Here is a 27,311-nt window from a genome sequence, read left to right on the forward strand (position 1 = left end):
ATCTACACACACATTACTGGTATTGAGTCAAAGTAAGGACCAGGTCTACACACACATTACCGGTATTAAGTCAAAGTAAGGACCAGATCTACACACACATCACTGGTTTTGAGTCAAAGTAGGGACCAGATCTACACACACATCACTGGTTTTGAGTCAAAGTAAGGACCAGATCTACACACACATTACCGTTTTTTAGTCAAAGTAAGGACCAGTTCTACACACACATTACCGGTTTTTAGGCAACGTGGGGATCAGATCAGCACCCTTACTAATATTAAATTTTAAACCTCAATCAAGTAATTTGACAGTAAACTGCTTTAGAATTTTCATTTGAAGAGCAGGTCAGTTTATAAAAAATGTAATTGAATACAGAAGGAACCTCAAGATCCAAACAGGAAATGGTCCAGAATAGATTTAATAAATGTTATATTTATTATAAATAATTTCCACAAAACCTTTAAACACAAAAAAAACAGTAAACACAAAATCCATGAAACTCTCTTGCTTGTCTAAAAGCAGTTCTCATTGGGTATAACAAGCTTCCACATAACTCTTCCATGTCTGCGTGCACATTTAGTTAAGTGCAATAGCAAATAATATTAAACGGTTAGTTCACCTCAAAATGAAGATTCTTTTATTAATTCCTCTCCTTCAAATTGTTTCAATCCCTTGCTGTCTATGGAGGATGAGGAGTTCTTGCACTTCATCTAAGTTATCTTCCTTTGAGTCTGAAGAAGAATGAAGGTCTCAGGGGATTAGAGTGAGATGAGGGCAAGTTATTAATAATATAATGTACATTTTTGGGTAAACTCTTAAAACCCACCAGTATGTTCTATTTCTGTTTCTGTCGTATTTTAACTATTTGAAAAAAAAAACATTAAAAATATTTTAAAATATATTAATAAAGAACTGAACCCCACAAATGCAAAGAGACCTTCATCATATAACCAAGCCACCAAAACTCCAAATAGACATCATTTGTTAAGCATTAACTCTACATTAATAGTAAGCAGTTTATAAACACAGCTAGATGCTCTATTGTTGACTTATAAGCATGTGTAATGTGCTCAATTTTTGTGTTTTCATACTTTGTTTATAATTCATTTTTCATAACTAAATGAAGTATTGCATTATTTACAAACTGTCTAAGAATAATTGGTGTTTTTTAAGATCATTAAGAATGAGTAAATAAATGATTAAAAAACTATATAAATGAACATTTATACATTTACTATTCAGGCATATAATCAGGGCTAAAAAAAAAAGAAAAAAAAAAAAGAAAATCCAATCGGTTCCCTCTACACACAGCCCCACTCCTTGGTATCGAGCGCAGGCCCGGCCCTACATTTAGATGTTGTATAATATGAAATAGCAGTAAAAATTATGAAAATTGTTATGAAATAGTTTTTCAGTCATGTAGCCTAATACAAATATTTAGTACACTGCACAGTGCAATTATTATTTAAATTTATTATATCCATTATTATTAATATTAGTAAAATCTTTTTTAAAAATTTACTTTAGGCTATACTGCTATTTGCTCATGCAAAATTAAACACCAAACAGCTTATAGTCTAAGCATGTAATTTATTTATTATTAACATAAATTACAAACTAGCATCCTTATGATTTTATTTCGTTTCTGTATATTTTTATCAAACGAAAAATGCAATGATTTATACTTTGGTTTTAATTTTAATAGAAATTTAATAGCCGTTTAGGCAACACTACTTCTACATGTCATTGGCTCTGATTGCGTTTTTTACAGATAACCTATTTACAAAGATTTTTATTAAACAAGTGCACTACCACAAGATATTTTTGTAGGTGTAAAAATCTAAAATGTATCATTATCATATTCTTGCCTTATTCATCTTTAATATAAATATAAAATTTAACACATTCATTGATTAAACTAGGGATGCTAACGATTACTCGATTGATTTATTGTCGTTAACCCTTTGAAACCGATAGACCTTATCGATGACCGATTAAGCATGGGCATTTAATAAGTTATGCTTTGCTCTTTGAGATGCGTCCACGATTTCACACATTACATAATCAAGTGTGCGCAGTTTAGGCTACGTTACCCTATGGAGTCGTGCACTCTCTTGACTTTGCATATTGGTTATGCACATATTGGTCATACCTATTATGCTCAGATCTCGTTTATCCGCTGGTGCTGCCATTAATCCGCTGGTCAAGTAATCAAAAAGTAGGCTACATGACGTTTAATTATGGGCAGGTTATTAAGACCAAACATCGGTTGTGCAAACTGTATTACGTTCTCTAAAATTTTAAAGTGTTTTAAGCTACATTATCTTTTATAGACTGGCATAGGCCTAAATACGCATCACGGCCAGACATTTATAGTTTATATAAAAACGAGCGTCACCGTCGCATTTGTTCACATGCTTTAAATTAATGCTTTTTGTCTCCCAAAAATAATATAATAAAGAGAACGATAAAATAACATTATTAACCGTTTAACTGTAAACATTTCTGTTCAGAACGATTAAAGTTGATCTTTTTTTTTCGGTTTTCGTTTCTGTTCCTGAAAAATGTCATTTGATTCTGTTTTTCGTTTCCGTTCCTTGAACCGGTTTGGAGCCCTGCATATAATACGTTTTTCTGCATGTTAAATAATGCTTTATTAACTCAACTTCATGTAGTTTTGAGATCTAATCTAAAGTGAGGAATATTGATGCTTTATAAATCCCTTATAAATGACAATTAAAGGCTCAGAATCATTCATTTATTCATTTATTTTCATTTTGGTTTTCTCTCTTTATTAATTCGGGGTCGCAACAGCGGATTGAACCACCAACTTATCCAGCATGTTTTTATGCAGCGGATGCCCTTCCAGCTGCAACCCATCCCTGGGACACATCCATACACATACACACTCATTTACTACGGACCATTTTAGGCTACCCAATTCACCTGTACCGCATGTAGGAGCACCTGGAGGAAACCCACACCAACACAGGGAGAACATGCAAACTTTACACAGAAATGCCAACTGACCCAGCCAGGGCTCGAACCAGCGACCTTCTTGCTGTGAGGTGACAGCACTACCTACTGTGTATCAAATAAACAATAAGTATTTGCAATCGTACCTAAACAAATACAATTACTGTAAATTTTAAACATTGCTGAATAACAGGAGTGTCGAAATACAACATCATTTGATAAAACAACAATATAATAATTTAACAATACATTACGTGTAAAGCAATTTTATATTTAGACAAGATTGCAATGATTTACTTTTCATTTGATACAGTTTCATTTGAGCATCTTGTAATAAGTAGAAATTAATAGTCATTTTTTCCCTGTATATAATGTAACTGAGCCTTATATTGTCATTTATAATGGATTTATAAAGCATGAATAGCCCTCGCTTTAGATTAGATCACAAAACTGCATAAAGTTGAGTTCATAAAGCATTTATTAACATACTAAACAACTTATTATATGCCTGAATAATAAGAATTATCAATGTTATTTTGAATAGTTTATTAATCATTTACTTGCACATTCTGAATTATCTAAAAAAAAAACACCTACTACTTTTAAATATCTGGTTTGTTAATGATGTATTTTTCATTACTAAATTAAGTATTGCATTATTTACCAAGTATAAAAACAATCATTAAGCACATTATAATTGTGCTTATAAGTCAATAATATTTGTAATTTATATTTATAAATATAATTTATAAACTGCTTACTAATGTCTATTAATGTAGCGTTAATGCTTAACAAACGTTCAACTAACTATTTGCTAATGTTTCATAAATAATTCATTGTGTGCAGTTATTATAGTGTTACCCAACATTTATATATCTTATTAATCAGGCATATAGTAATGGTTACTCTGTCTAATAATAAATGCTTTATAAACTCAACTTCATGCAGTTTTGTGAGCTAATCTAAAGTGAGGACTATTGATGCTTTATAAATCCCTTATAAATGAAAATTAAAATCTCAGCTATATTCTACACAGAAAAAAAGAAATAAATTAAAAGGGGGAGTGATTTATAGCTTTATATATATATATACATATATATATATATGGTGAAGCAGTGGCGCGGTAGGTAGTGCTGTCGCCTCACAGCAAGAAGGTCGCTGGGTCACTGGTTTGAACCTCGGTTCAGTTGGCATTTCTGTGAGAAGTTTGCATGTTCTCCCTGCATTCGTGTGGGTTTCCTCCGGGTGCAAAGGCACAGTCCAAAGACATGCTACAGGTGAATTGGGAAGGCTAAATTGTCCCTAGTGTATGAGTGTGACAGGCCCATATGACAGGCTGGCCGGAAGGTGTAAAAAAGTCGTTATCATATGGACAAGTCTAAAACTGAAGGACTTGTTCCAAAAAGAGCCGACCCCGCAATCATACGGGACTAAGGCCAAAGAAGATATATATATATTTTTTTTTTTTCCATTAATTTCAAGATACACAAATGAAACTATCTAATGAAAAATAAATCTTTGCAATCTTATCAAAATATAAAATTACTGTACAGTGCAAACATCACAGAAACACTGAAATGAATATTGTCATATTGTTAATTGTTGTTTTGAAATGATGTTGTATTTTTATTTTGCAATGTTTAAACTTTACAGAATTTTTTTAATAAGATTGCAAAGATTTATTGTTCATTAGATACTGAGCCTTAAATTGACATTTATAAGGGATTTATCAACTATAAACAGTCCTTAGGTCACAAAACTGCATGAAGTTGTGTTATTATAGCATTTACTAACACACATGGTTACAATTACTATATGCCTGAATATAACATGTATAAATGCTCATTTGAATAGTTTATTAATCATTTAATAACTCATTCTGAATTATCTTAAAAACCACCAACTACTCTTATATACAAATAGTTTGTAAATAATGCAATACATAATATAGTAATGAAAAATGAATCAGTAACAAAGCATGAAAATACAATTAAGTCAAGTCAAGAATACAGCGTTTGAAGCTGTATTTATAAACTGCTTCCTAAAGTCTATTAATGTAGAGTTAGTGCTAAACTAATGATGTATAGTGTATACTTACTATAAAAGTGTTATTCAGATTTTTTATCTAAAGAGCCGAGATTCAGTTTTTAATATAAAAATCCAAAGCTGATCTCTGGTTTTTAGAGCCAATGGTTCAGCTTTCACCACAGCATGTACTTCCTGTTTGCTCCAGGATCTTCTCTTTATGGGACCTATGGGTGGTTAAAATATAAAAAAGTAGTTTTAGTTGCATAAATGTTCAGTCATTTTTACAACATGTGCTGTTATGTTAGTTTAATATTGTGATAGAAAATGCTAGAAAAATATGTCTTGCCTATTATTAAAAATACTTAAGATGGAGATGGATTAAAAAATACTTCCTATTAACTTCAAATCTGGTTAATGGGGTTACACTTTATTCCATAGTCCAGTTTAGACATTCTTCTAACTATGCGTAACTCTGCAACTACGTTAATTATCTCACCGTAAAGTATTATGTATTAGAGTATTTCAATAAGACTAACGCTCATCTGATTATCAGTAGAGTATTAGCAGACTGTTAGCTCAAGTTTAGCTCAAAACACTACACTGTAACAGATATCTGTTCATTACCAGTTCCTGTATTTTGTGATTTACAAGTGTTTTTTTTTTGTTTGTTTTTTTGTGGTGGTGAATTGCATTATGGGATGTTGATCTCTGCTCTGTGCACTTTTGATGTTGAAAATTCAACTCTACAGTTTAACAAAGTGACTTTTACTGACATTTTAGTAGTTTGAAATAATATAATGTATAAGAAATAATATATAGAGATAAATAAGTCTTTAGAATAACAGAAAATGTACCGGCAGTTTATTACAAGGTTTCTGTAGCATAATGTACAACAACAACCCAAACAAAAAGTCACTTTTTTTTACTTTTTAAGATTAAAAGTTGTTGGAAGAAAGATCAAGATCCCATAATGCAATTCAAAAGCAGAAACAAACAGATTTCATAAAAACAAATTATGAAAAACTGCTAATTTAATTATTATTACTTATTTTTTTATTAATTTTAGAGTGTAGAGTATTAGCTGACAGTTAAGGTTACCTCAATAAAACCAACTCTCATTGGTCTCAGTAAATAGTACAGCAGACTGTTAGGTTACGCTCAAAATTAGTACAATATGACTAATTCTTATATAAATTTAGTAGAGCATTAGCAGTGTTGATTCTAACAGTCTAATACTGTTAGTTGACAAGTAGTTGCAGTTACTTGTAGTTAGTAGTAGTAGTAAAGTAAATTATCAAAATAAAGTGTAACCAGATATGCAATTAGTATATTTTTTCAAAGTATTTAGCAATATTGTTTAACTAACATGAAATGAGACATCAAGTGCAACTGTACTGAAATCATCATGGAAGTAATGTGCTTCTGTCCAGTTTTACCCTACATGTTATGTAAATGAGCTTGTGCATTTGGACTTGTACAATAAAACAAGTCAGTCACAAATTAACTTTAATGATCATACCTCTCTTTTTTGTGAATGCTGGGTCTGCATCACTATCTTCACAGACACTGTACCATGGTGATGATACTTGAGGGGACTCTGAAAGTAAAAATCAAGTCTGAGAGTTGACTTCTCTGCATAAAGCTTACCAAAATATTTATTTGATTTTGTGTTGTTCTTTTTAATGGGTAAAAGCGTGTGATGGTAGCTTAAAAATAGTTTTCAAACATAGCACATACATATCATGATAAAAATAAACATTCTGAAAAAAGAAAAATTCTGATCAGAAAAATAAATAATATTTTTACCTTTTAGATTGGACTTCACCTCCTCCAAAATCACGATCCACTGTAACTTTCTCTGAATGTAAAAACCCACACAAAAATACATCATTTAAAACAATATGGTATATGTTTGCAAATACAAATGTGTATATAACATCCAGAAAATCTGGCACTGTATTACATGTTTGTGTGTAAACCCACGATTTGATCAAGATTCCCCCCTTTAAAATCTGCTGAGCGTCTGTTTTCAAGTCCCAGAAAAACTGAGTTGTGGGAACAGAGCAGTTCTCTTCTGCAGTCATACAGTCATAACACACACATACATATGAAGAGTTTGGTTGCAAAATGCGATAAACGGCATTTTTTGACATTTGGATTTTATTATTGGAAATCACTGTTCAGATGTACCTTAATCTATGTGTCAATTGCTGCCATTAATAACATTTAAGAATGCACATTTTAGGCCAAGTACAAAACGTATTTTTTTTCACAAAACGCAATATGCGTCAGACCAGTTTCTTTACAAAGTGCAATATAACAGTTAGAGAGCGTTCAGGATGCGGCGCGAGCTCAGCATCCCCTGGGAAGAGAGTCATCGCCGGTGAAGTGCTCAGAGTTTGCTCATTGATTTAGCGATAGAAGATGAAGTCTTCAACTTCACAAAAAATTATAAAAAGGCCACAAAAGTGGACCAGAATAAGATACTTCTGCGTCAACAATACACAAATGCAGCAGGGAACGAGTCTCCACTGATGTCAAGAGAAGGCCTAGGAGCGCCTTTTTTCCTACTCCCCATCACAAGATACCTGTCTGCAAGTGTTCTTTATAAGTTTATTTTTTAAATAATTTCTTAAATGTAGCTGAGTAGCCTATCTGAAGATTTATTTATGTGGTTGCAGCTATTATTTAAAATTAATTCTTGTTGTTGTTGATTTATTACAAAGGAACTTAAAGGGCACATGTTGTTATGGAGAAAACGGTTTAGCTTTTTTGCAACCAAATAAATAAGCTATTATTATTATTACAGTGAAATAATTCATTAAATATGACATAGCGAGGCAAGTTTGTGTCACGGACTCAGCTCCGCCCGCTCTAATCATACAGGTTTGGTTTTCTGCAGCGGTGTGGAAGGAGCCGCCCCCCACTCTTTCTGTACCAAGCTAAAGGTCATTTATCTAACTAACTTAATCTTACTTATCAAACAAAACATTGATTCACTAGCTTTTGGTAATGGTATTAATGTAGTATAATATAGCCTAAGGTGGATGTAGCGTTTTGCAAAAAAAAAAAAAAAAAAAGTTATGTTATGTTATGTTCATGTTATGTACATTCTGGCCAAATCTAACTTAGAATCTTATTATTATTAATCAATCTTTGCATATATTATTCCATGTTTGACAATGTGGGTTGGATTAATATGTAGCATTTTGGCATGTTTTTTTTTACTTAATTATAGACATAAAATTAAATAAATAATATCCTGGATTTGAAAATATTGTGTTCCTGGGGTCCGTTCTTCGTACCTCGCTTAAATGATCTAAGATTATTTGGCAGATCCTGGATCTGTTCATCTTGATAACTGATCTCTCGCTAATTTGGTTCTTCAAACAAGTTCGCGAATCAGATTAGAATGTCTGGATAAACTGATCTGAGATCGCTGCGTGTGTTGTGAAGGACAGATCTATCGATCCTCGAAATCATGATCAGCAATGCAACGATTGGCTGACGGCATAGCAGCGTAATGACATCATCTGATTAATATTCAATTATCCATGTGAGCAAAATTACGTCAAATTAGCAGTAAACGGCTTGTTAAATATGACACGCAATAACCTTCCACATTTGTTGTGAGCTGCAGGCTTTACACTTTCATGTGTCAAGAGTATTTATCATGTATTTCAATGCAAATCAATGTAGGCTATTTAGTTCTACATTTAGAAAAGATTTGCTTTATTATAGTAGCCATTTTTTAATCGGTGTATAAAGAATAACTGGTTGTTTACAAAAGCATTTTCATATTGGTAAAGGTGTCTGCAACTTTTATGAGGCATCAAATCACTGACATATTAACTATCAAAACATGTTTATGACTGCATAAATGTATTATTGCTTTAAAAAAAAGTCACATATTGTGCATTTCTATTATACACAATTTGTTCTAAAGCGATCTAAAAAGTTCATATCAATAAGTTTTCTCTTTGCACCAGGTGGCAGTCTTTGTACTTTAATTTCGAGGGTGCAGATTGCATACGTTTTATTAATGTGTATAACTTTATTTATTTTATTAATGACTATAACTTTATATATATATATATATATATATATATATATATATATATATATATATATATATATATATATATATATATATATATAAATTATGTATTATTTTCCCAAGTGTATATAACTACTACTGTAAGAAAATATCAGAATTCGGAACATACTTTCTGTATTATCTTTGCTTTAACTAAGCCGATCTAATCCTGTTTATATAATTTGAACCTGCTCCCGATCAGGTTTAAGCTAGCAGAACTGTTGCCATGACAACAACTCTCGGATCAGCTTTGAAGAACGAAACGATCCTGGATCGTGTCAAATCGTCAACATCCAAATCCAGCTAACTGAGTAATCCACGTACGAAGAACGGACCCCTGGCCTTCACTGAGCTCAAGTTATAGTTTAATGTACAAAAATTGTGAATGAACTTGACTGTTGATGTCCTGAAAAATAATGTCAAAATTACCAACATTTTTTTAAATGGATATATCTCGTTCTGCAATGAAACTCTTTATATACAGTTGAAGTCAGAATTATTAGCCCCCCTGAATTATTAGACAGCTTGTTTATTATTTCCCCAATTTCTGTTTAACGGAGAGAAGATTTTTTTCAACACATTTCTAAACATAATAGTTTTAATAACTATTTCTAATAATCATTTCTAATAATGGACTTATTTTCTCTTTGCCATGACGACAGTAAATAATATTAGACTAGATATTCTTTAAGACACTTCTATACAGCTTAAAGTGAAATTTAAAGGCTTCACTAGGGTAATTAGGTTAACTAGACAGGTTAGGGTAATTAGTCAAGTTATTGTATAATGATGGTTTGTTCTGTAGATTATCGAGAAAAAAATATAGCTTAAAGAGGCTAATAATTTTGTCCCTTAAACGGTGTTTAAAAAAATGTAAACTGTTTTTATTCTAGTCAAAATAAAACAAATAAGACTTTCTCCAGAAGAAAAAAATATTATCAGACACACTGTGAAAATTTCCTTGCTCTGTTAAACATCGTTTAGGAAATATTTAAAAAAGAAGAGAAAAATTCCAAGGGGTCTAATAATTCTGACTTCAACTGTATATATATATATATATATATATATATATATATATAAAGTATATACAGTTGAAGTCAGCCCACCTTTTTAAAACTTTTTTACAAATATTTCCCAAATGATGTGTAACAGAGCAGGGAATTTTTTCATAGTATGTCTGATAATATTTTTTTCTTCTGGAGAAAGTCTTATTTGTTTTATTTCAGCTAGAATAAAAGCAGTTTTAATTTTTTATGAACCATTTTAAGGTCAATATTATTATCCCTCCAATAACTTGCCTAGTTACCCTAATTAACTTAGTGAAGCCTTTAAATGTCACTTTAAGCTGTATAGAAGTGTCTTGAAAAATATCTAGTCAAATAATTTTTACTGTCATCATGGCAAAGAGAAAATAAATCAGTTATTAGAGATGAGTTATTAACACTGTTATGATTAGAAATGTGTTTAAAAAATCTGCTTTCTATTAAACAGAAATTTAGTACAAGAAATAAACAAGGGGGCTAATAATTCTGACTTCAACTGTATATAATTAAAAATATATATTTTATATATAATTTTATAAATATTTTATAAAAAATATTTTATATATTTTTATATATAATTTATAATTTTTATTTTGAAAAATATAATTTAGACAGTAGTACTCAAGGGTCCAGGGGTCTGTTCTTCGGACCTCGCTTAAATAATCTAAGAATATATTACAGATCCTGGATCTTTTAATCTTGATAACTCATCTTAGGCTAATTTGGTTCTTCAAAAAAGTTTGCGAATCAGATTAAACTGATCTGAGAGGTGTTGTGACTGTGTGTTGTGACAGATCTATCGATCCTCAAAATCATTATCAGCAATACAACGATTGGCTGACGGCACAGCAGCTTGATGACATCTGATTAATGCACAGTTATCAAAATTACATGAAATCCGTAGTAAACGGTTCGTTGAATCTGATATGCAATAACAGAGTTGTGAGTTACGTGCTGGAGCAGAGCAGTTCTCTTCCTCTGTCATATGGTCATCCTTCAATAAAAGCTGAATATAAAAAATATATATTAGTTAGACAGCAGTACTCAAGGGTCGCGGTCCCCACTATGTCAGACCTTACTGTGTGTGTATTGAGGACTAAGTGTGTTTCACAGCTTCTCTAACATGCCTCTGGTCCCCACAATGTCAGTGCATATGTTCACCAATTAGGACACACACTCTGTTTCATTTCTATATTTTGATTAAGTTAAATAATTACAATTAAATGCACTACTACTACAACAACAACTACTATTACTACTACAACTAATAATATTAATAATAATAATAATAATATAATAATAATAATAATAATAATTGTTATTATTATTATTATACACACACCTCATCAGAGTTGTGGGTCTCCTACTGGAGCAGAGCAGTTCTCTTCCTCTGTCATATGGTCATCCTTCCATCCTTCAATAAAAGCTGAATAATAAAAAAATATATATATATATATTAGTTAGACAGTAGTACTCAAGGGTCCCGGTCCCCACTACGTCAGACCTTACTGTGTGTATTCAGGACTAAGTGTGTTTCACAGTTTCTCTAACATGCCTCTGGTACATGCCTCTGGTCCCCACAATGTTACACTAGTGCATACATTCATACATTAGGACACACACTCTGTTTCATTTCTATATTTTGATTAAGTTAAATAATTACAATTAAATGCACTACTACTACTACAACAACAACTACTACAACTACTACTACTAATAAAAATAATAACAACAACATTAAACACACCTCATCAGAGAGTTGTGGGTCACGTACTGGAGCAGAGCAGTTCTCTTCCTCTGTCATATGGTCATCCTTCCATCCTTCAATAAAAGCTGAATAATAAAAAAAAATATATATATATATTAGTTAGACAGTAGTACTCAAGGGTCCCGGTCCCCACTATGTCAGACCTTACTGTGTGTATTCAGGACTAAGTGTGTTTTACAGCTTCTCTAACATGCCTCTGGTCCCCACAATGTTACACTAGTGCATGGGTTCACCAATTAGGACACACACTCTATTTCATTTCTAGATTTTGATTAAGAAAATAATTACAATTAAATGCACTACTACTACAACAACAACTACTACAACTACTACTACTACTACTACTACTACTAATAATAACAACAACATTAAACACACCTCATCAGAGTTGTGGGTCACGTACTGGAGCAGAGCAGTTCTCTTCCTCTGTCATATGGTCATCCTTCAATATAAGCTGAAAATAAAAAAATTTATATTAGTTAGACAGCAGTACTCAAGGGTTCCGGTCCCCACTATGTCAGACCGTACTGAGTGTGTATTCAGGACTAAGTGTGTTTCACAGTTTCTCTAACATGCCTCTGGTCCCCACAATGTTACACTAGTGCATACGTTCACCAATTAGGACACACACTTCTACTTCTACTTCTACTACTACTAATAATTATTATTATTATTAAATTTAAACACACCTCATCAGAGGGTTGTGGGTCTCCTACCGGAGCAGAGCAGTTCTCTTCTTCTCGTCATATGATCATACTTCAAAGAAAGCTGAATATAAAAAACACAAAATAATAATTAGACAGTAGTACTCAGGGCTCCTGGTCCCCACTATGTCAGACCGTACTGTGTGTGTATTGAGGACTAAGTGTGTTTCACAGCTTCTCTAACATGCCTCTGGTCCCCACAATGTTACACTATTGCATATGTTCATAAATTAGGACACACACTAAGTTAAATAATTACAATTAAATGCACTACTACAGCAACAACATCTACTACTACTACTACTACTAATAATAATAATAATAATAATACTAATAAACATACCTCATCAGAGAGTTGTCGGAGCAGTTTTCTTCTGCGGTCATATGGGCATCCTTCAATGAAAGCTATTTAAAAACAGCTTTGTTATATAAGTCATGTCATGACTATAAAGCTTTCATGACAGTCTTATGAACCCCCCTTTAAAGTAAAGCATTACCCAATTAATTAAACTTTTTTACCCATTAAGACAAGAAGATATTAAGAGATTGATTTCATTATCTCTTATGGATGATGCAAACTCTTTATTTTTGAACAGATTTACCCTTAATCTATATTAACATTAAAAAACTCTTAGCTTTGCTGAATGTATTAAGGATTAATGTATTAAGTAATCAAAATGTCAAACCTTTCTCCAAGGCCAATCACATGCGCCATAGTCAAACGTTACTTCCTCTCCAAAGAAAATATCCCTGATTGCAAAAAGGCACAAATGAGGTTTTCTCTGAACAACGATCTTATTGACAGTGCAGTTAGGGTGCAGATCGTCCTCATGATCGGCATCAATGCTGCAAAACTAAGAGAAAAGAGCAAGCAACATTTTAATTATGCCCTCTCATAGCAATAAAAAGCTAAACTATGGCATGAATACAAACACAATGAATATAATATATACATGTACATTTGAATGGGGAAAACACTTAACCACCTGTTCTTGTTTTACCATATAAAGTCAAACATAAAGACAGTATTTTTATTATATCTCATATATGCTTTGCTTCCACAAGCTCTATCATTTGTACTCAACCACAAAACTTCCTTTAATAAATGTGGACAACGCAAACTCTGACCTAAAAGATTTAATGAAATGTGTAGGGTTCAAAAACTACAAAAACCTCACATTAGCATCCTCTCTGTGTGTGAATTATAAATACAGTAAACCTTTTGAAGTGGATCAGAATCTTTCCTCAATGTTGTTCTAATACTATTGAACACCTGTTCTTCTTTCTTAGGACAGTTTTAAAGAACTTTTTTTCCACTTTAATTGTTTACAGGTCACACTTTACAATCAGGTTTTATTAGTTAATGTACTACTACTTACTAACATGACCTAGTAATGAACAATGCATGTACAGCATTTATTAATCAGTTTAACATTTACTAATTACTAATGCATTATTCAAATCTAAATTCATGCTTGTACCAGTAATAATGCATTGCAATAATTAATGCATTGTGCGTGTTCAACTAGTAATGAACAACTTTATTTTCATTTACTAAAGTTAACAAACATGAACAAATACTGTAATAAAGTATTATTTATTGTTCATGTTAGTAAATGCATTAACCAGCATTAACTAATTTAACCTTATTGTAAAAGGCTACCAGTTGACAGCAAATAAATAAATAAAACACACACAGTGAACATTTATGTATTATAATTATTTATCTAAAATAAAACGTTTCTACACGTCATAGAACAATAAATTAAGTACATTTCTAGGACCAGATAGCCCCACATTTTAATTATAACCTCTATATTACTACATTAACGTATAAATAGTATATAATAGTGTTATTTCAGGATTAACGTTAAATGTTTAAAGCAATTAACCATTTAAAAAGTACGATACAAGAACTTTGAAAACATACCTTAGTAACCTTCTATATATTCGGTTTCCAGTGAATGGGTCTTGTCAGTGGAGCTGGTGATGTGTTTCTCCGCATCTTTTAATGGTTTTATCCTCCGTCGATCCATTTAGCCGCCCGGTGATTGGTGACTGTCTGACCGCGGCTCATGCACTCCACCCCGGCCTCTGACTCACGTAGCACCGGGCAGTTAGCACGTTAGCACATTAGCGCGAGTAACTTTTACTCGTGTAAACAAGTTAAATTACATACCGAACTGTAGTTTGTGTCTTATCAGTGTTATATTAATACGTAATTTGAAACAACATCGATTAAAACACCCAGGAAATTCGTTAAAACATTTAATTAACTATACCTGATAACTGTCAAAATATGCAACATAAGTATTTGTCATATAACCTATTTTATTACATTATGATGGTGAAAAACATTCTAACTTACCCAAAAATTCGAATAATTTGATGATAGATCTTAATTAAGTTGATTAAAGTCGGATTCATTTATGAGATTGCGCATGTGCAGTAGACAGAGTGTGTGAATTGCGTCGTGTGTGTCAGGGTGCAGTACCGCCATCCGACTACAGGACCGCTATAGAGCAGTGCGCCGACACACACTTACACACTCAATTCAGGTAAATGGTCAAGGTGGGGATCAGTGAAAAAACTGCACTAGGCATATCAGCAACGCCCCCTGAGTCTTTTAAAGGCAAAACATAGTGGGGACCGGGCGATCGGTCAGAACGCACAGAGACGAGCTTTTGTGCAAAAATGAACTTCAAGGTGCCTTTAAAAAAGTGTCAAAGTACTTTTGAAAACAAAAAAGCAAACCCCCAATAGGTGGCAGCAAGAGGCCGCTTTATTTGAGTAAAGCATTGAACGATTCATTCAGCCAAAGAAGCCAATAGGATGAACGGACAGTTGAATCAATCCCTGAATCATCGACTCACCCGAGTCTTCTTGGCGAAGGCCTGAATCGTTCGTGCAGGGAAACGTCGCTGTGTATTATTCAGAGATGGCCAACTGTTCTGCTGTTTATTTTATTATACTTATCGCAATGATTTTACTACTACTATCAATAAAATTAATATTAATAATGATAATATTGCCGGAAGTTGTACAGCGCATGCGTCACGTGTTCATCAGCATCCATGACAACCGTCCTGTGGGTGTTGTTTGAATCTCGCTGTGTCGATTGGCATCTGATCTCTGCGTCCTCCGTGACAATTTTTCCAGATTATCGATATTATTGATCGTTGGATACGTCGGTTGATCGCCTGCTGTTCCCATCACTCAGGTTTGACCCTTTTTATTACGCTGTGCTTTGTGTTTGTGTTCAGTATGTCTTGTGTTCACTACAGGTTCCAGAGTCGACTCACCTACGACTCGCTCCAGTTTGAAGGCCTCAACATCAGCGCGGGGGAGCTGAAGCGGCAGATCATGAGGAGCAAGAGGCTGAAGTTCTGCCAGCTGAAGATCAGCAACGCCCAGACTGATGAAGGTGAGTTGAGGAAAAGACACTTCAACTGTTCTACGCTAACATTAGATGCGTTATATCAGACACTTCTGGAAGCTGTAAGGTGGTGCTGATGCTGACATGTAGGGATGTTTTGACTGTTTTAAAAGGCTAATGGCTCTCAAAGTATACCGTGCTCCATAATTATGTGCTGATTCTGATTTTATTTTGCTGTCAGAATACACAGATGATGCTCTCATCCCTAAAAACACGTCGGTCATCATCAGACGGATGCCTGCGGCGGGACTGAAGTCCTCAAACAGAAGATTTGTTGGGTGAGTGCTGTGAAATGAGCACACGCGTCCTCTGTTAGATGTTATATGAAGACTCCTGGTCTGTCCCTGGTGTTTTAGTCACACAAGCTCCTTTGTTTTGCAGACATCAAGCTGGACGCTGGCGTGAACCTTCACCTAGAGCTGATCCTTCACTCCTCTCACTGGAGCAGTTGTTGAAGGTATTGAACAAATGAATAGCACAATAGCAAAACGCAATGTAAAGCACACAATATACGCACACGCACTCAGCTTCTTAGGGAGATTTGAGATTGAAGGGTTGAGGGTGAAAAAGATTCAAATGTGCAAATGCCTGTGAAACAGACTGAGAATCTGGCTGAGGCAAAGGCGTCAGAGGAGGACAAGCTGAAAGCGGTGATGTACCAGTCCAGCCTGTGCTACTACTCCAGCAGGTGAGCGTTCAGACACTGACAGGTTTGCTTTGTGAGAGATGTCTGAGCTGATTCTCATGGTTCTGATGTTCACTAGTGAGGCCATGAGGCTGCTTGGGATCCCGGGACACCACATTAGGCACTGCCCCACTAATGTGGTAACTGGGTTTTCCAAGCTCACGGTTGCTGTGAACTTGAGCTCTTGTCCTCATCAGTCAGATTGTTTGCTCAGAGTTTGACTGTCACTCCTCAATTCACAGGGCAGCCGCTCCGCGCCGCACAAGCGCATCCGGAAGAGCACAGGGATTCCCCGCAGCTTCCTGTTGGAGGTGGACGACCCAGACCGAAAGGGAGTCATGATAGACGGCAGCGGCAGATACGTCATTCCCATCATAGACGCGTGAGTAAACTGTACTTGGCATAGCCGCATGTTCTAGTGTTTGTCCAAATCTCACATGATGTCTGCTTGTGTGTGTTTGCGCTCGATCTGTTCAGTGAGGCCTATGCTGCTGAGAAGAGAAAGAGGCCGTCCTTCTCCTGCCAGACCGAGCCTTTGCCCTCCTCGTCCTCAGCAGGTGCGGCATCTTCGGTCCGGGACGCCGGAGGGAAACGGTCCCGCTCCCCATCTTCACCAGAGACGCGCGGCGACCAGAAGAGACCACGTCGCTGAGAGACCTTCATCCAAGAGACCTGGAGCCGACGTGTAAATATTGTACATAGTTTATTAATAAAAGATAATAAAGATTATAGCCGCATGAACTGTGTGGACTGGTTAACCTTCACTCCAGCAGTGCAACACACACATACACACACACACACACACACACACACACGAATGAATTCATAAACACAATATCATGAAGTTTTGCTTTAATTTAGGAAAAGAGAAACTCTTCTGGGCTAAAATCTGATGGGTTTTTTTCAGCGTTCTTACTTCAGTCTTTAATGTCAGGTGATCCTTCAAATGTCAGTGTAAAGTGTTGAGTACACTATTAGTGCTCAGTCGTGTTTTTCATAGTTACCAGTGCCGATGGAGTTTTTTGAAGCGTCATATTCTGCTGGAAACGTTTCATTTGAATGGTAATGTCCCATAAGCGGAGGTCTTGTGAGTAACTTCACAAGTCGGTCAAAGTCTACACCGGTGACAAGCTCATCTACTCCCAGAACCTGCTACTCTCTACCTACACGCTGTCAGCTGATGTTTCAAAACCTCAACACTCGCATACAGAACAGCCTCAGCGTCTGCACCACTTATCGGCACTAGCTGCAAGTCTACACCCCCTCTGTCCAGAAGTGAGCACAGCCTCTTGGTACCATCCCAGCAAGCATTTTTTTGGGGTGTTTAAAGGTGCCAACTGACCATCAAAAGTAAAAATGACTCATTTTATCTCATCCCAACAGGGAAACCACCAACAATAAAGAATGAGTTACTATCTGGTGTCATGGCTTTGCAATTAAAACAAGTTTAGTTATAATGGAGGTCATTGGGGGCAAAAACAGCCACTTGAACAATATGAACAATACATAAGGGTTAAAAGTCTAATAGACGGCTTGGTTAAAACCAGGCTAAATCTAGGCTGTCAGTGAGTGTGCACCCCTAACCCCGCCTCTCACAGTGACCTCACTAGCTCCGCTGAGTGCTTTGTGTCTCAGATTGCATGCAAGTCTGCAGCCAGATACTGCTGGAAGCTAGTCATCAAATACACAGGAACGAATGACTACACGTGTCAATCTGTCTATTAAACTATCTAATCTGTCTAGTCAGTCTTTTATTATCTTTTATATGCAAAAATATTCATTCATAAAAACATATGTATATATGAACACTGGGTCAAATAGGGTCCGTGCATTTTAAATCTAATAACAAAAATAACCCAATGTTGGTTTTGTCCATATTTAAATGAACGTGTGTAAACGCACGCTTTGATCAAACCTTTTATTCCCCTTGATGATATTGTGCTTTTTTTTCCCCTCAATGCCCTCCAAAGTTTCAATGTTTGGCCGTGTCTGCCATATCTGTTTTGTTTAAAAAAAAAAAGGAAAAAAAAGGAATGCATCGGTTCCTGCATGTAGAATTCAGAAATCTCATGGCATTGAAAGAAAACTGGCAGCAGTTGAGTGCCGAGGTCAAAGGTCAGATGAGCAGGCATCACACCTGATAAACACCTGGGGCAACTGTACAGTAAAAAAAACAAAAAAAAACAACAAGATTAAGAAATATTGCTTTAATTTGAGAGAGACAAAAAAAACTCTTCCGTGTTAAAATTTGATGTTCCTCCAGCGTTCTTACGTCAGTCTTTAATGTCAGGTGATCCTTCAAATGTCAGTGTAAATTGTTGAGTGTACCATTAGTGCTCAGTCGTGTTTTTCATAGTTACCAGTGCCGATGGAGTTTTTTTTTTTAGAGCGTCATATTCTGCTGGAAAAGTTTCATTTTAATGGTAATATGCCATGAGCGGAGGTGTATGAGTAACTTCACAAGTTGACCATAGTCTAGAGCGATGACATGCTCATCTACTCCCAGAACCTGGCAGAACGAAATGTTGCAGCTCGTCCGGTCTTCAATGATGAGCCCAAAAGAGGCCACTTCACAGAGCCGGCCCAAGGCTTAAGAGAACTGAGAGGCAGGACAAGATGGCGGGCTGGACTTGGTTAACTTTAGATTTTACACAAATCTCATTGTTTTGTTTTTCACCTAAAATAGTAATTAAAACATCCAAGATGTGTTTTGCCTCATCAAAATGTGGAATTTGATCAGCAAACTACTCATTCTAAGACAACTATGCCTTGGGCTAAATGACTTGGCTTCAAGTACGATGCCACACGATTCAGAAATGAAGGTACAGACTGCACAAACAGATAAACGACATGATGCATCTCATTTCACCACAACTAAAGGCAGCGACAAAAAAAAAGTCAAGCTCTCACGATGATGACATTTCTCATGCAACCCTTTAGCAAGCCTACATAGTATTTATGCCTAAAAGTCACTGCATGGGTAAATAAGAAACAAGCAACACACACACACATATATATATATATATATCCATGGGCCACTGTAAAGTAATATGGTTCTGTCATAACGTTTTGAATGAAAATCTGCATTTGGATAAGACACCTTTAGTATAGTTTTGATTTTAAGGCATAATAAAGATCAAATGCAAGTACGAGTGGATTTACATTGAAAATTTCAAACGCATCAAGAAAACCATGTGCTAAGGAAATTTCAAACCATTTGGAACGCACAGAGACGAGCTTTTGTGCAAAAATGAACTTAAAGGTGCCTTTAAAAAAGTGTCAAAGTACTTTTGAAAACAAAAAAGCAAACCCCCAATAGGTGGCAGCAAGAGGCCGCTTTATTTGAGTAAAGCATTGAACGATTCATTCAGCCAAAGAAGCCAATAGGATGAACGGACAGTTGAATCAATCCCTGAATCATCGACTCACCCGAGTCTTCTTGGCGAAGGCCTGAATCGTTCGTGCAGGGAAACGTCGCTGTGTATTATTCAGAGATGGCCAACTGTTCTGCTGTTTATTTTATTATACTTATCGCAATGATTTTACTACTACTATCAATAAAATTAATATTAATAATGATAATATTGCCGGAAGTTGTACAGCGCATGCGTCACGTGTTCATCATCAGCATCCATGACAACCGTCCTGTGGGTGTTGTTTGAATCTCGCTGTGTCGATTGGCATCTGATCTCTGCGTCCTCCGTGACAATTTTTCCAGATTATCGATATTATTGATCGTTGGATACGTCGATTGATCGCCTGCTGTTCCCATCACTCAGGTTTGACCCTTTTTATTACGCTGTGCTTTGTGTTTGTGTTCAGTATGTCTTGTGTTCACTACAGGTTCCAGAGTCGACTCACCTACGACTCGCTCCAGTTTGAAGGCCTCAACATCAGCGCGGGGGAGCTGAAGCGGCAGATCATGAGGAGCAAGAGGCTGAAGTTCTGCCAGCTGAAGATCAGCAACGCCCAGACTGATGAAGGTGAGTTGAGGAAAAGACACTTCAACTGTTCTACGCTAACATTAGATGCGTTACATCAGACACTTCTGGAAGCTGTAAGGTGGTGCTGATGCTGACATGTAGGGATGTTTTGGCTGTTTTAAAAGGCTAATGGCTCTCAAAGTATACCGTGCTCCATAATTATGTGCTGATTCTGATTTTATTTTGCTGTCAGAATACACAGATGATGCTCTCATCCCTAAAAACACGTCGGTCATCATCAGACGGATCCCTGCGGCGGGACTGAAGTCCTCAAACAGAAGATTTGTTGGGTAAGTGCTGTGAAATGAGCACACGCGTCCTCTGTTAGATGTTATATGAAGACTCCTGGTCTGTCCCTGGTGTTTTAGTCACACAAGCTCCTTTGTTTTGCAGACATCAAGCTGGACGCTGGCGTGAACCTTCACCTAGAGCTGATCCTTCACTCCTCTCACTGGAGCAGTTGTTGAAGGTATTGAACAAATGAATAGCACAATAGCAAAACGCAATGTAAAGCACACAATATACGCACACGCACTCAGCTTCTTAGGGAGATTTGAGATTGTTTGAAGGGTTGAGGGTGAAAAAGATTCAAATGTGCAAATGCCTGTGAAACAGACTGAGAATCTGGCTGAGGCAAAGGCGTCAGAGGAGGACAAGCTGAAAGCGGTGATGTACCAGTCCAGCCTGTGCTACTACTCCAGCAGGTGAGCGTTCAGACACTGACAGGTTTGCTTTGTGAGAGATGTCTGAGCTGATTCTCATGGTTCTGATGTTCACTAGTGAGGCCATGAGGCTGCTTGGGATCCCGGGACACCACATTAGGCACTGCCCCACTAATGTGGTAACTGGGTTTTCCAAGCTCACGGTTGCTGTGAACTTGAGCTCTTGTCCTCATCAGTCAGATTGTTTGCTCAGAGTTTGACTGTCACTCCTCAATTCACAGGGCAGCCGCTCCGCGCCGCACAAGCGCATCCGGAAGAGCACAGGGATTCCCCGCAGCTTCCTGTTGGAGGTGGACGACCCAGACCGAAAGGGATTCATGATAGACGGCAGCGGCCGATACGTCATTCCCATCATAGACGCGTGAGTAAACTGTACTTGGCATAGCCGCATGTTCTAGTGTTTGTCCAAATCTCACATGATGTCTGCTTGTGTGTGTTTGCGCTCGATCTGTTCAGTGAGGCCTATGCTGCTGAGAAGAGAAAGAGGCCGTCCTTCTCCTGCCAGACCGAGCCTTTGCCCTCCTCGTCCTCAGCAGGTGCGGCATCTTCGGTCCGGGACGCCGGAGGGAAACGGTCCCGCTCCCCATCTTCACCAGAGACGCGCGGCGACCAGAAGAGACCACGTCGCTGAGAGACCTTCATCCAAGAGACCTGGAGCCGACGTGTAAATATTGTACATAGTTTATTAATAAAAGATAATAAAGATTATAGCCGCATGAACTGTGTGGACTGGTTAACCTTCACTCCAGCAGTGCAACACACACACACACATACAGGCATACATGGTTTATGAGGTCAATGTGACTTTTTGGTGGTTTACGGGGACATACCTTTGCCAACATCCTACGAACATAAAACTTGTGCCAAAATTTTTTATTTGAGCTACAAAAGGCAAACAACGCTTAAAAACAGCAATTTTAGTTTCACAACACACTCAAATTAACTATGTGACATTTCACAGGCTTATGGGGACAGACAAAATCATGGTTTACAAGGTCTGTTTACATGTTACACACAAACCTAGCCCCTTCATGGTTTAAAAGGACTGATTAACACATTTTACATATCACACTATTCTGCTATTGCAGTAAGGGTGACAACAGAACAGACTCTGGCTTTCCTCAGCTAGACACCTGCTAAACCCATCTCAGTTGCTAAGGTTCTGCCTGTCACTTCTTAAATGACAAAATACTATTTTGCTTAAAATACACTTTTGATTTAACAATTCTGTAGGCTTATTGTGTTGTATCAGTTAAACAATCTGTTTAATGTACTGTTGAACAATAACCTGAAAAAGACAGCATTTTAACATTAAAGTATGAAGAGTTAATTGTTTAAGGGCCTTTGCTCTTATTTTATAGGACAGTAGATATTTTGAAAGGCAACTTCAGATAAAAAAAGAACATAATTGGCAAAGAACCTTCAACCATGAACAACCAGAAGCACAACTGTACGATAACATATTCATTATTTTATTCTTTTACTTGGCCAGAGCACAAATGTTCCCCTCTGTGAACTCTGTGTGGAGTTTGCATGTTCTCTGTGTTGGAGTGGGTTTCCTCCAGGTGCTCCGGTTTCCCCCACAGTCCAAAGACAAGCGGTACAGGGGATTGAATACACTAAATTGTCCGTAGTGTGTGTGTATGAGTGTGTATGGATGTTTTCCAGTGATGGGTTGCAGCTGGAAGAACAACCGCAACGTAAAACATATTCTGGATAAGTTGGTGGTTCATTTCACTGTGGAAACCCCTGATAAATAAAGGGGTTAAGCCGAAAAGAAAATGAATGAATGAATGATTACAGCTTATAAACAAACTAATGGTATTTTAAGATTTAATTAAGTCGTTCAACAGATTATTCTTTTTCAAATTTAAATATTTATACTAGAACACAACATGGTAGTGCACTAGAATACTGTCAAATACAAAACATTGCCACTCAATGACAGAAATAAAAAAATAAACTTTTTTTATTTTACTTTTGAAGTCCAGGAAAACAGCAGGGGAACTAAACATGTATATACATTTTATTATGAAATGCATCAACTATTATCGCTCTGACAAGAACAAAAAATAGATGGATAAAAATAGATAAAAAGATAGATAAAAAGAAAAAAAGATAAAACTAGACATAAAAGTTTGATTCCACAAATTGAATGATACATACAGAATGATATGAACACAAAACAGATTAAAAACTAAATTTCGTAATGTGACAGTAATATAATGTGTTATAATGTGACTAATTAATATCATACACATTTTCACTTTTTTGTCACAGTGACAATATTTGACCATTTTCAAACATGTAAATAAAAAACAAAAAACATGTCTTTTTGCTACTCAACACTGTTGTAAATGTTTAGTCTGAGGGACTGCATTTGTGGGTTATGTATTTTTGTGTGATGGGTATTGCCCAGGCTCATGAAGCAGACGTGGACCTGGACTGTGGAGCAGTACCAGACTGTGGAGTAGTGGCAGACATGGGTTGAGAAGCAGAGGCAAACTGTAGAGCAATGTAGAGACTACCCTAGAGTGATGATGGACTGTGAAGCACTGGCATGGAACAGAAGTGGGTTTGAAAATGGTTAAATATTGTCACTCTGTGACAAGGAAAAAAAATGAAAATGTGTATAATAATAATCAGTCTTTTGAACTCATTACAGCCTTCACGTCTGCTTTTGTCCATGGTCTTCTCATGTAGGTTGTTCTGCCAGTGCTAGAGCCTGAAAGCAAACAAGATGATTAACTGTTAGCATCACTGACTTTTAATAGATCATATCAACTGTTCATCAATATCGTTTAAAAGTCTCTTTCTTGGAAAAAAGGTTAATCCTTAGGTGTGCACTTACACCATGGTTATACATCACACAACTACATGATTTAACAGCAACATATGCGAGTATAACTTTCAGTAGCTGCTTTGAATCATTGTGGACTATTGAAAGTGATATGACCTTTCCATGTAAAGACTTTTCTTAATTTTAAAAAAAGGCAATCAATAATTTCATAATATTCCCTATTATATTTTTCCACTGGAGAAAGTCTTCCGTTTTTTAGTTTAGCTGAATAATAAAAATGTAAAAACTGCAAAGGTCAATATTATGAGCACAAAAAATAAAATAAAAATATATGAAATTATAAAAATTAAAATTTATTTTTTGATTTTTTTGTCAGCCAGATATCGCAGAGCCCTATTTAAAAATGGCCAGATACAAAAGAGAAAGTGATAAATGGAAGACATTGACGAGAAATGTAGCATAGGAAAAAGCATTTGTGCATTTGCGCTACAAGCACTGCGATAGAAAGTCTGAACGTGTATTGAGTGCTGCTGGAAACATTGCGACTCCAACTAGGTCTGCTTAATCCAGACAATGTGTCAGCATGTTAGCTTTTCTGTCAAATAATTTACCAAAAACAGTGGAGAGTTAGTAGCCTACGCTGTTTTTTCCTCAACATCTCACTTATATTGTTATCAATAGGCTAATATTTTTTGTTCTTCTTTTTATTATTATCATTATTATTATTAGTTACTATTTATATTATCACTGATACTGAAAAGTGTTATTTAGGCTATTTGTGAAGTTCTTAAAAATGTAACATTTAATTATTATACAGGAGGGGGGAACCAGTGAATATTGTCCTCACCACTTAAAAAAATGTGTAAATAAAAACAAAAAAAAAACTAAAAATAAAGGATAAAAGGAAAAGCATGCTCTTCATCATTTTTCATAATCTGATTTGTACATGCTGCTGTGTGTGTGCACTTAGGCTAGACGAGCAGAGTACACACATCTAAAGTTATCTTACTGTGAGCGTTTTAATGGTCAAATAGGTGTCAAAATGCTGTGTTCAGTGATCATTTATAAGAAGCTTAAAGCACAGTTTGTTTCATATTTTTATTCTATTGTACATATTTCCCTTTGCTCATTTACAGGGAGGAAAATAACTGCATATATACAGTTGAAATCCGAATTATTAGCCCTCCTGAATTATTAGCAACCATTTTCCACCAATTTCTGTTTAATGGAAAGAAGATTTTTTTTCAACCCATTTCTAAACATAATAGTTTTAATAACTAATTTTTTATAACTGATTTCATTCATCTTTGTTATGATGACAGCACATACTTTACTATATATTTTTCAAAGTACAAGCATTCAGATTAAAGTACAATTCAAAGGCTTAATTAGGATAATTGGGCAAGTCATTAATATTGACCTTAAAATAGGTTTCAAAATATTTAAACCTGCTTTTATTCTAGCCAAAATAAAACAAATAAGACTTCCTCCAGAAGAAAAAAAATATTATAGAAAATACTGTAAAAAAAATCCTGAATTTGTTAAACATCCTTTTGGAAATATTTATTAAAAAAATATAAATAAAAAATTCACAGGAGCGCTAATAATTTTGACTTCAGCTGAAAAATCGTTTTGAATAATCTTGTTTGCAATTATGACAAAAATAATCGTGATTATGATTTTACCCATAATAGAGCAGCCCTTACTGTATGTGTAATGTAGCCTACAGTAGATTATGTGATGTGATCAATTAAAAAATACATTTTCTTTTTTCTTAGTAATAAACATGCTTTTACACTATACTGTATGCTTTAGAAAAGATACAATAGATGGTGAGAAGTATAGCCCCAGGCTGCAAAAATTAAACAAATATAAGAATGAAGTTGTTTAGCCTTTATAGCGCCCTATTAAATTGTGTTGGGGTAAAAAGAATGTTTACATTTCTTTGACTATCATGGCGATGTTATTACCTCAAATCTTAAACGTGCGCACATTGCAAGAAATGAAAATCGCGTCACAGCACACACTACAAAATATTAAGGTTATCGAGTCAATGAAACACATCACCTGATTGCAGTATAACTTGCTTTATCAATAATTATTATTATTTATTATAGGCCAGGTTACAAATATTTGAAAATCTGTCACTACATGCCAAACACTCAAAATAGGTTCCCTTTTGCATAGCTATTAGTGGCAGTTATGAATTAAATAAATGGGCATATCGGCACGTAAGGTGAGTCGCCTATTATTTATCGTCTGTTTATTTTTCTCTGTTCATTTCTTTCACATGCATGCAGAGTGAACAGTCTGTGCTGTTTCTGCTTGTTTAATAGAGCGCCTCCTCTTATAGCCGGCCTATTTCGGTATAAAGGACAAAAATTTTTTTTTTTATATACTGTATGCTATTCTATCCCCTATATTAAACACAGCAAATGTATAATTAAATATTAGAAACATAAATATTTTAAGTTTCTAAAAGCACATTTTAATGTTTAAGCATTGTTTATTGGCCGTCGGCGTCGATGATGTGCACCTCTCAAAAAATGTAACTACAAGTCGCAACAACACAGAGCGCAAGGTCGTGATTTGTTTGATGGTCGTGATTGGTCGGCTTGGCAGCGCTGACAAGTCTGGGGGCGGGACCAAGAGCCGTGCGAGTGGTGCGAGCCCAATAGAGCGATTGTTTACACGTGTGGAGTCCCATGAAGGAGCTCTGGATAGAAAGTTTTGTTTTGTGTTTATCTCATAGTTAAAGTTGTTCCACGTCCGCCGGTTCCAGCCTCAAAATGAGCGAGTTTGAGTCACTTGCATGTTCAGGAAGCGTTTAGAAAAAACAAAACAACAGCGAAGAAACTCAACACAGAGGAACATTAACACCTCACTGCCAACTAGCGTTTTGAAAGTGTTAATGCAGACCAACAGAGACATTGCGCAGAAGTAAAATAAACAGCTACGCGGGTTGCATGTGCCGTGGGTTACGCCGATCATAACGCAGAAGTATAAACCAGGCTCTATAAACTTTAATTTCATAAGTGCATACAATATAATATTAATAATAATAAGACAA

At 35.7% G+C, this 27,311-nt stretch overlaps 2 protein-coding genes and 2 long non-coding RNA genes across 14 annotated transcripts in view; 2 read left to right on the plus strand and 2 right to left on the minus strand.

Annotated features, from left to right (window-relative positions):
• Nucleotides 1–416: 416 nt before the first annotated feature.
• On the minus strand, nt 417–15,094 carry LOC141375767 (uncharacterized). Of its 5 annotated transcripts, none has more exons than XR_012384533.1 (12): nt 14,984–15,094; nt 14,546–14,713; nt 13,302–13,469; nt 12,959–13,020; nt 12,601–12,679; nt 12,290–12,365; nt 11,891–11,976; nt 11,486–11,569; nt 6,811–6,862; nt 6,524–6,601; nt 5,075–5,228; nt 417–731 (listed from the first exon to the last, which is right to left on the minus strand). It is a non-coding gene; the product is annotated as an uncharacterized lncRNA (long non-coding RNA). The 5 variants fall into 5 exon arrangements; XR_012384531.1 differs by lacking the exon at nt 417–731 and adding an exon at nt 11,095–11,149 and having other exon boundaries at nt 4,252–5,228; nt 14,546–14,709; XR_012384529.1 differs by lacking the exon at nt 417–731 and adding an exon at nt 11,095–11,149 and having other exon boundaries at nt 4,252–5,228.
• On the plus strand, nt 13,625–18,739 carry LOC141375724 (E3 ubiquitin-protein ligase RBBP6-like). 2 transcript variants are annotated; one of them, XM_073910640.1, is made up of 7 exons: nt 13,625–16,039; nt 16,233–16,329; nt 16,433–16,508; nt 16,651–16,739; nt 16,816–16,876; nt 16,979–17,118; nt 17,214–18,739. In XM_073910640.1, the coding sequence occupies exons 1-7, from the start codon at nt 15,880–15,882 to the stop codon at nt 17,386–17,388; spliced, it is 798 nt and encodes a 265-aa protein (XP_073766741.1). In that variant the 5' UTR covers nt 13,625–15,879; the 3' UTR covers nt 17,389–18,739. The 2 variants fall into 2 exon arrangements, with proteins under 2 accessions (XP_073766741.1, XP_073766742.1); XM_073910641.1 differs by lacking the exon at nt 16,816–16,876 and having other exon boundaries at nt 17,214–17,475.
• A 1,315-nt stretch (nt 18,740–20,054) lies between these two features.
• On the plus strand, nt 20,055–22,159 carry LOC141375731 (E3 ubiquitin-protein ligase RBBP6-like). Of its 2 annotated transcripts, XM_073910657.1 has the most exons (7): nt 20,189–20,719; nt 20,913–21,009; nt 21,113–21,188; nt 21,335–21,423; nt 21,500–21,560; nt 21,663–21,802; nt 21,898–22,156. In XM_073910657.1, exons 1-7 carry the CDS (start codon nt 20,560–20,562, stop codon nt 22,070–22,072), a joined length of 798 nt encoding a protein of 265 aa, XP_073766758.1. In that variant the 5' UTR covers nt 20,189–20,559; the 3' UTR covers nt 22,073–22,156. The 2 variants fall into 2 exon arrangements, with proteins under 2 accessions (XP_073766759.1, XP_073766758.1); XM_073910658.1 differs by lacking the exon at nt 21,500–21,560 and having other exon boundaries at nt 20,055–20,719; nt 21,898–22,159.
• A 1,294-nt stretch (nt 22,160–23,453) lies between these two features.
• LOC141375765 (uncharacterized) overlaps nt 23,454–27,311 on the minus strand; it is a 44,377-nt gene continuing 40,519 nt past the window's right edge. For all 5 annotated transcript variants that reach the window (XR_012384520.1, XR_012384519.1, XR_012384518.1 and 2 more), the window contains one exon: nt 23,454–24,166. This is a non-coding gene — a long non-coding RNA (uncharacterized lncRNA). The remainder of the gene's footprint in view (nt 24,167–27,311) is intronic.

Source organism: Danio rerio, chromosome 8 (assembly GCF_049306965.1).
Source record: "Danio rerio strain Tuebingen ecotype United States chromosome 8, GRCz12tu, whole genome shotgun sequence".
In the NCBI taxonomy this organism is placed as follows: Eukaryota; Metazoa; Chordata; class Actinopteri; order Cypriniformes; family Danionidae; genus Danio; species Danio rerio.

Bases quoted from the DNA above. Each gene is read 5' to 3' on its own strand.
- LOC141375724 (XM_073910640.1), top strand. From the start codon at position 15,880: ATGTCTTGTGTTCACTACAGGTTCCAGAGTCGACTCACCTACGACTCG. The intron at 16,509-16,650 runs GTATTGAACAAA...CCTGTGAAACAG, and splicing joins CACTGGAGCAGTTGTTGAAG to ACTGAGAATCTGGCTGAGGC. The intron at 16,877-16,978 runs GTAACTGGGTTT...CTCAATTCACAG, and splicing joins GGCACTGCCCCACTAATGTG to GGCAGCCGCTCCGCGCCGCA.
- LOC141375731 (XM_073910657.1), top strand. From the start codon at position 20,560: ATGTCTTGTGTTCACTACAGGTTCCAGAGTCGACTCACCTACGACTCG. The intron at 21,561-21,662 runs GTAACTGGGTTT...CTCAATTCACAG, and splicing joins GGCACTGCCCCACTAATGTG to GGCAGCCGCTCCGCGCCGCA. The intron at 21,803-21,897 runs GTGAGTAAACTG...CGATCTGTTCAG, and splicing joins GTCATTCCCATCATAGACGC to TGAGGCCTATGCTGCTGAGA.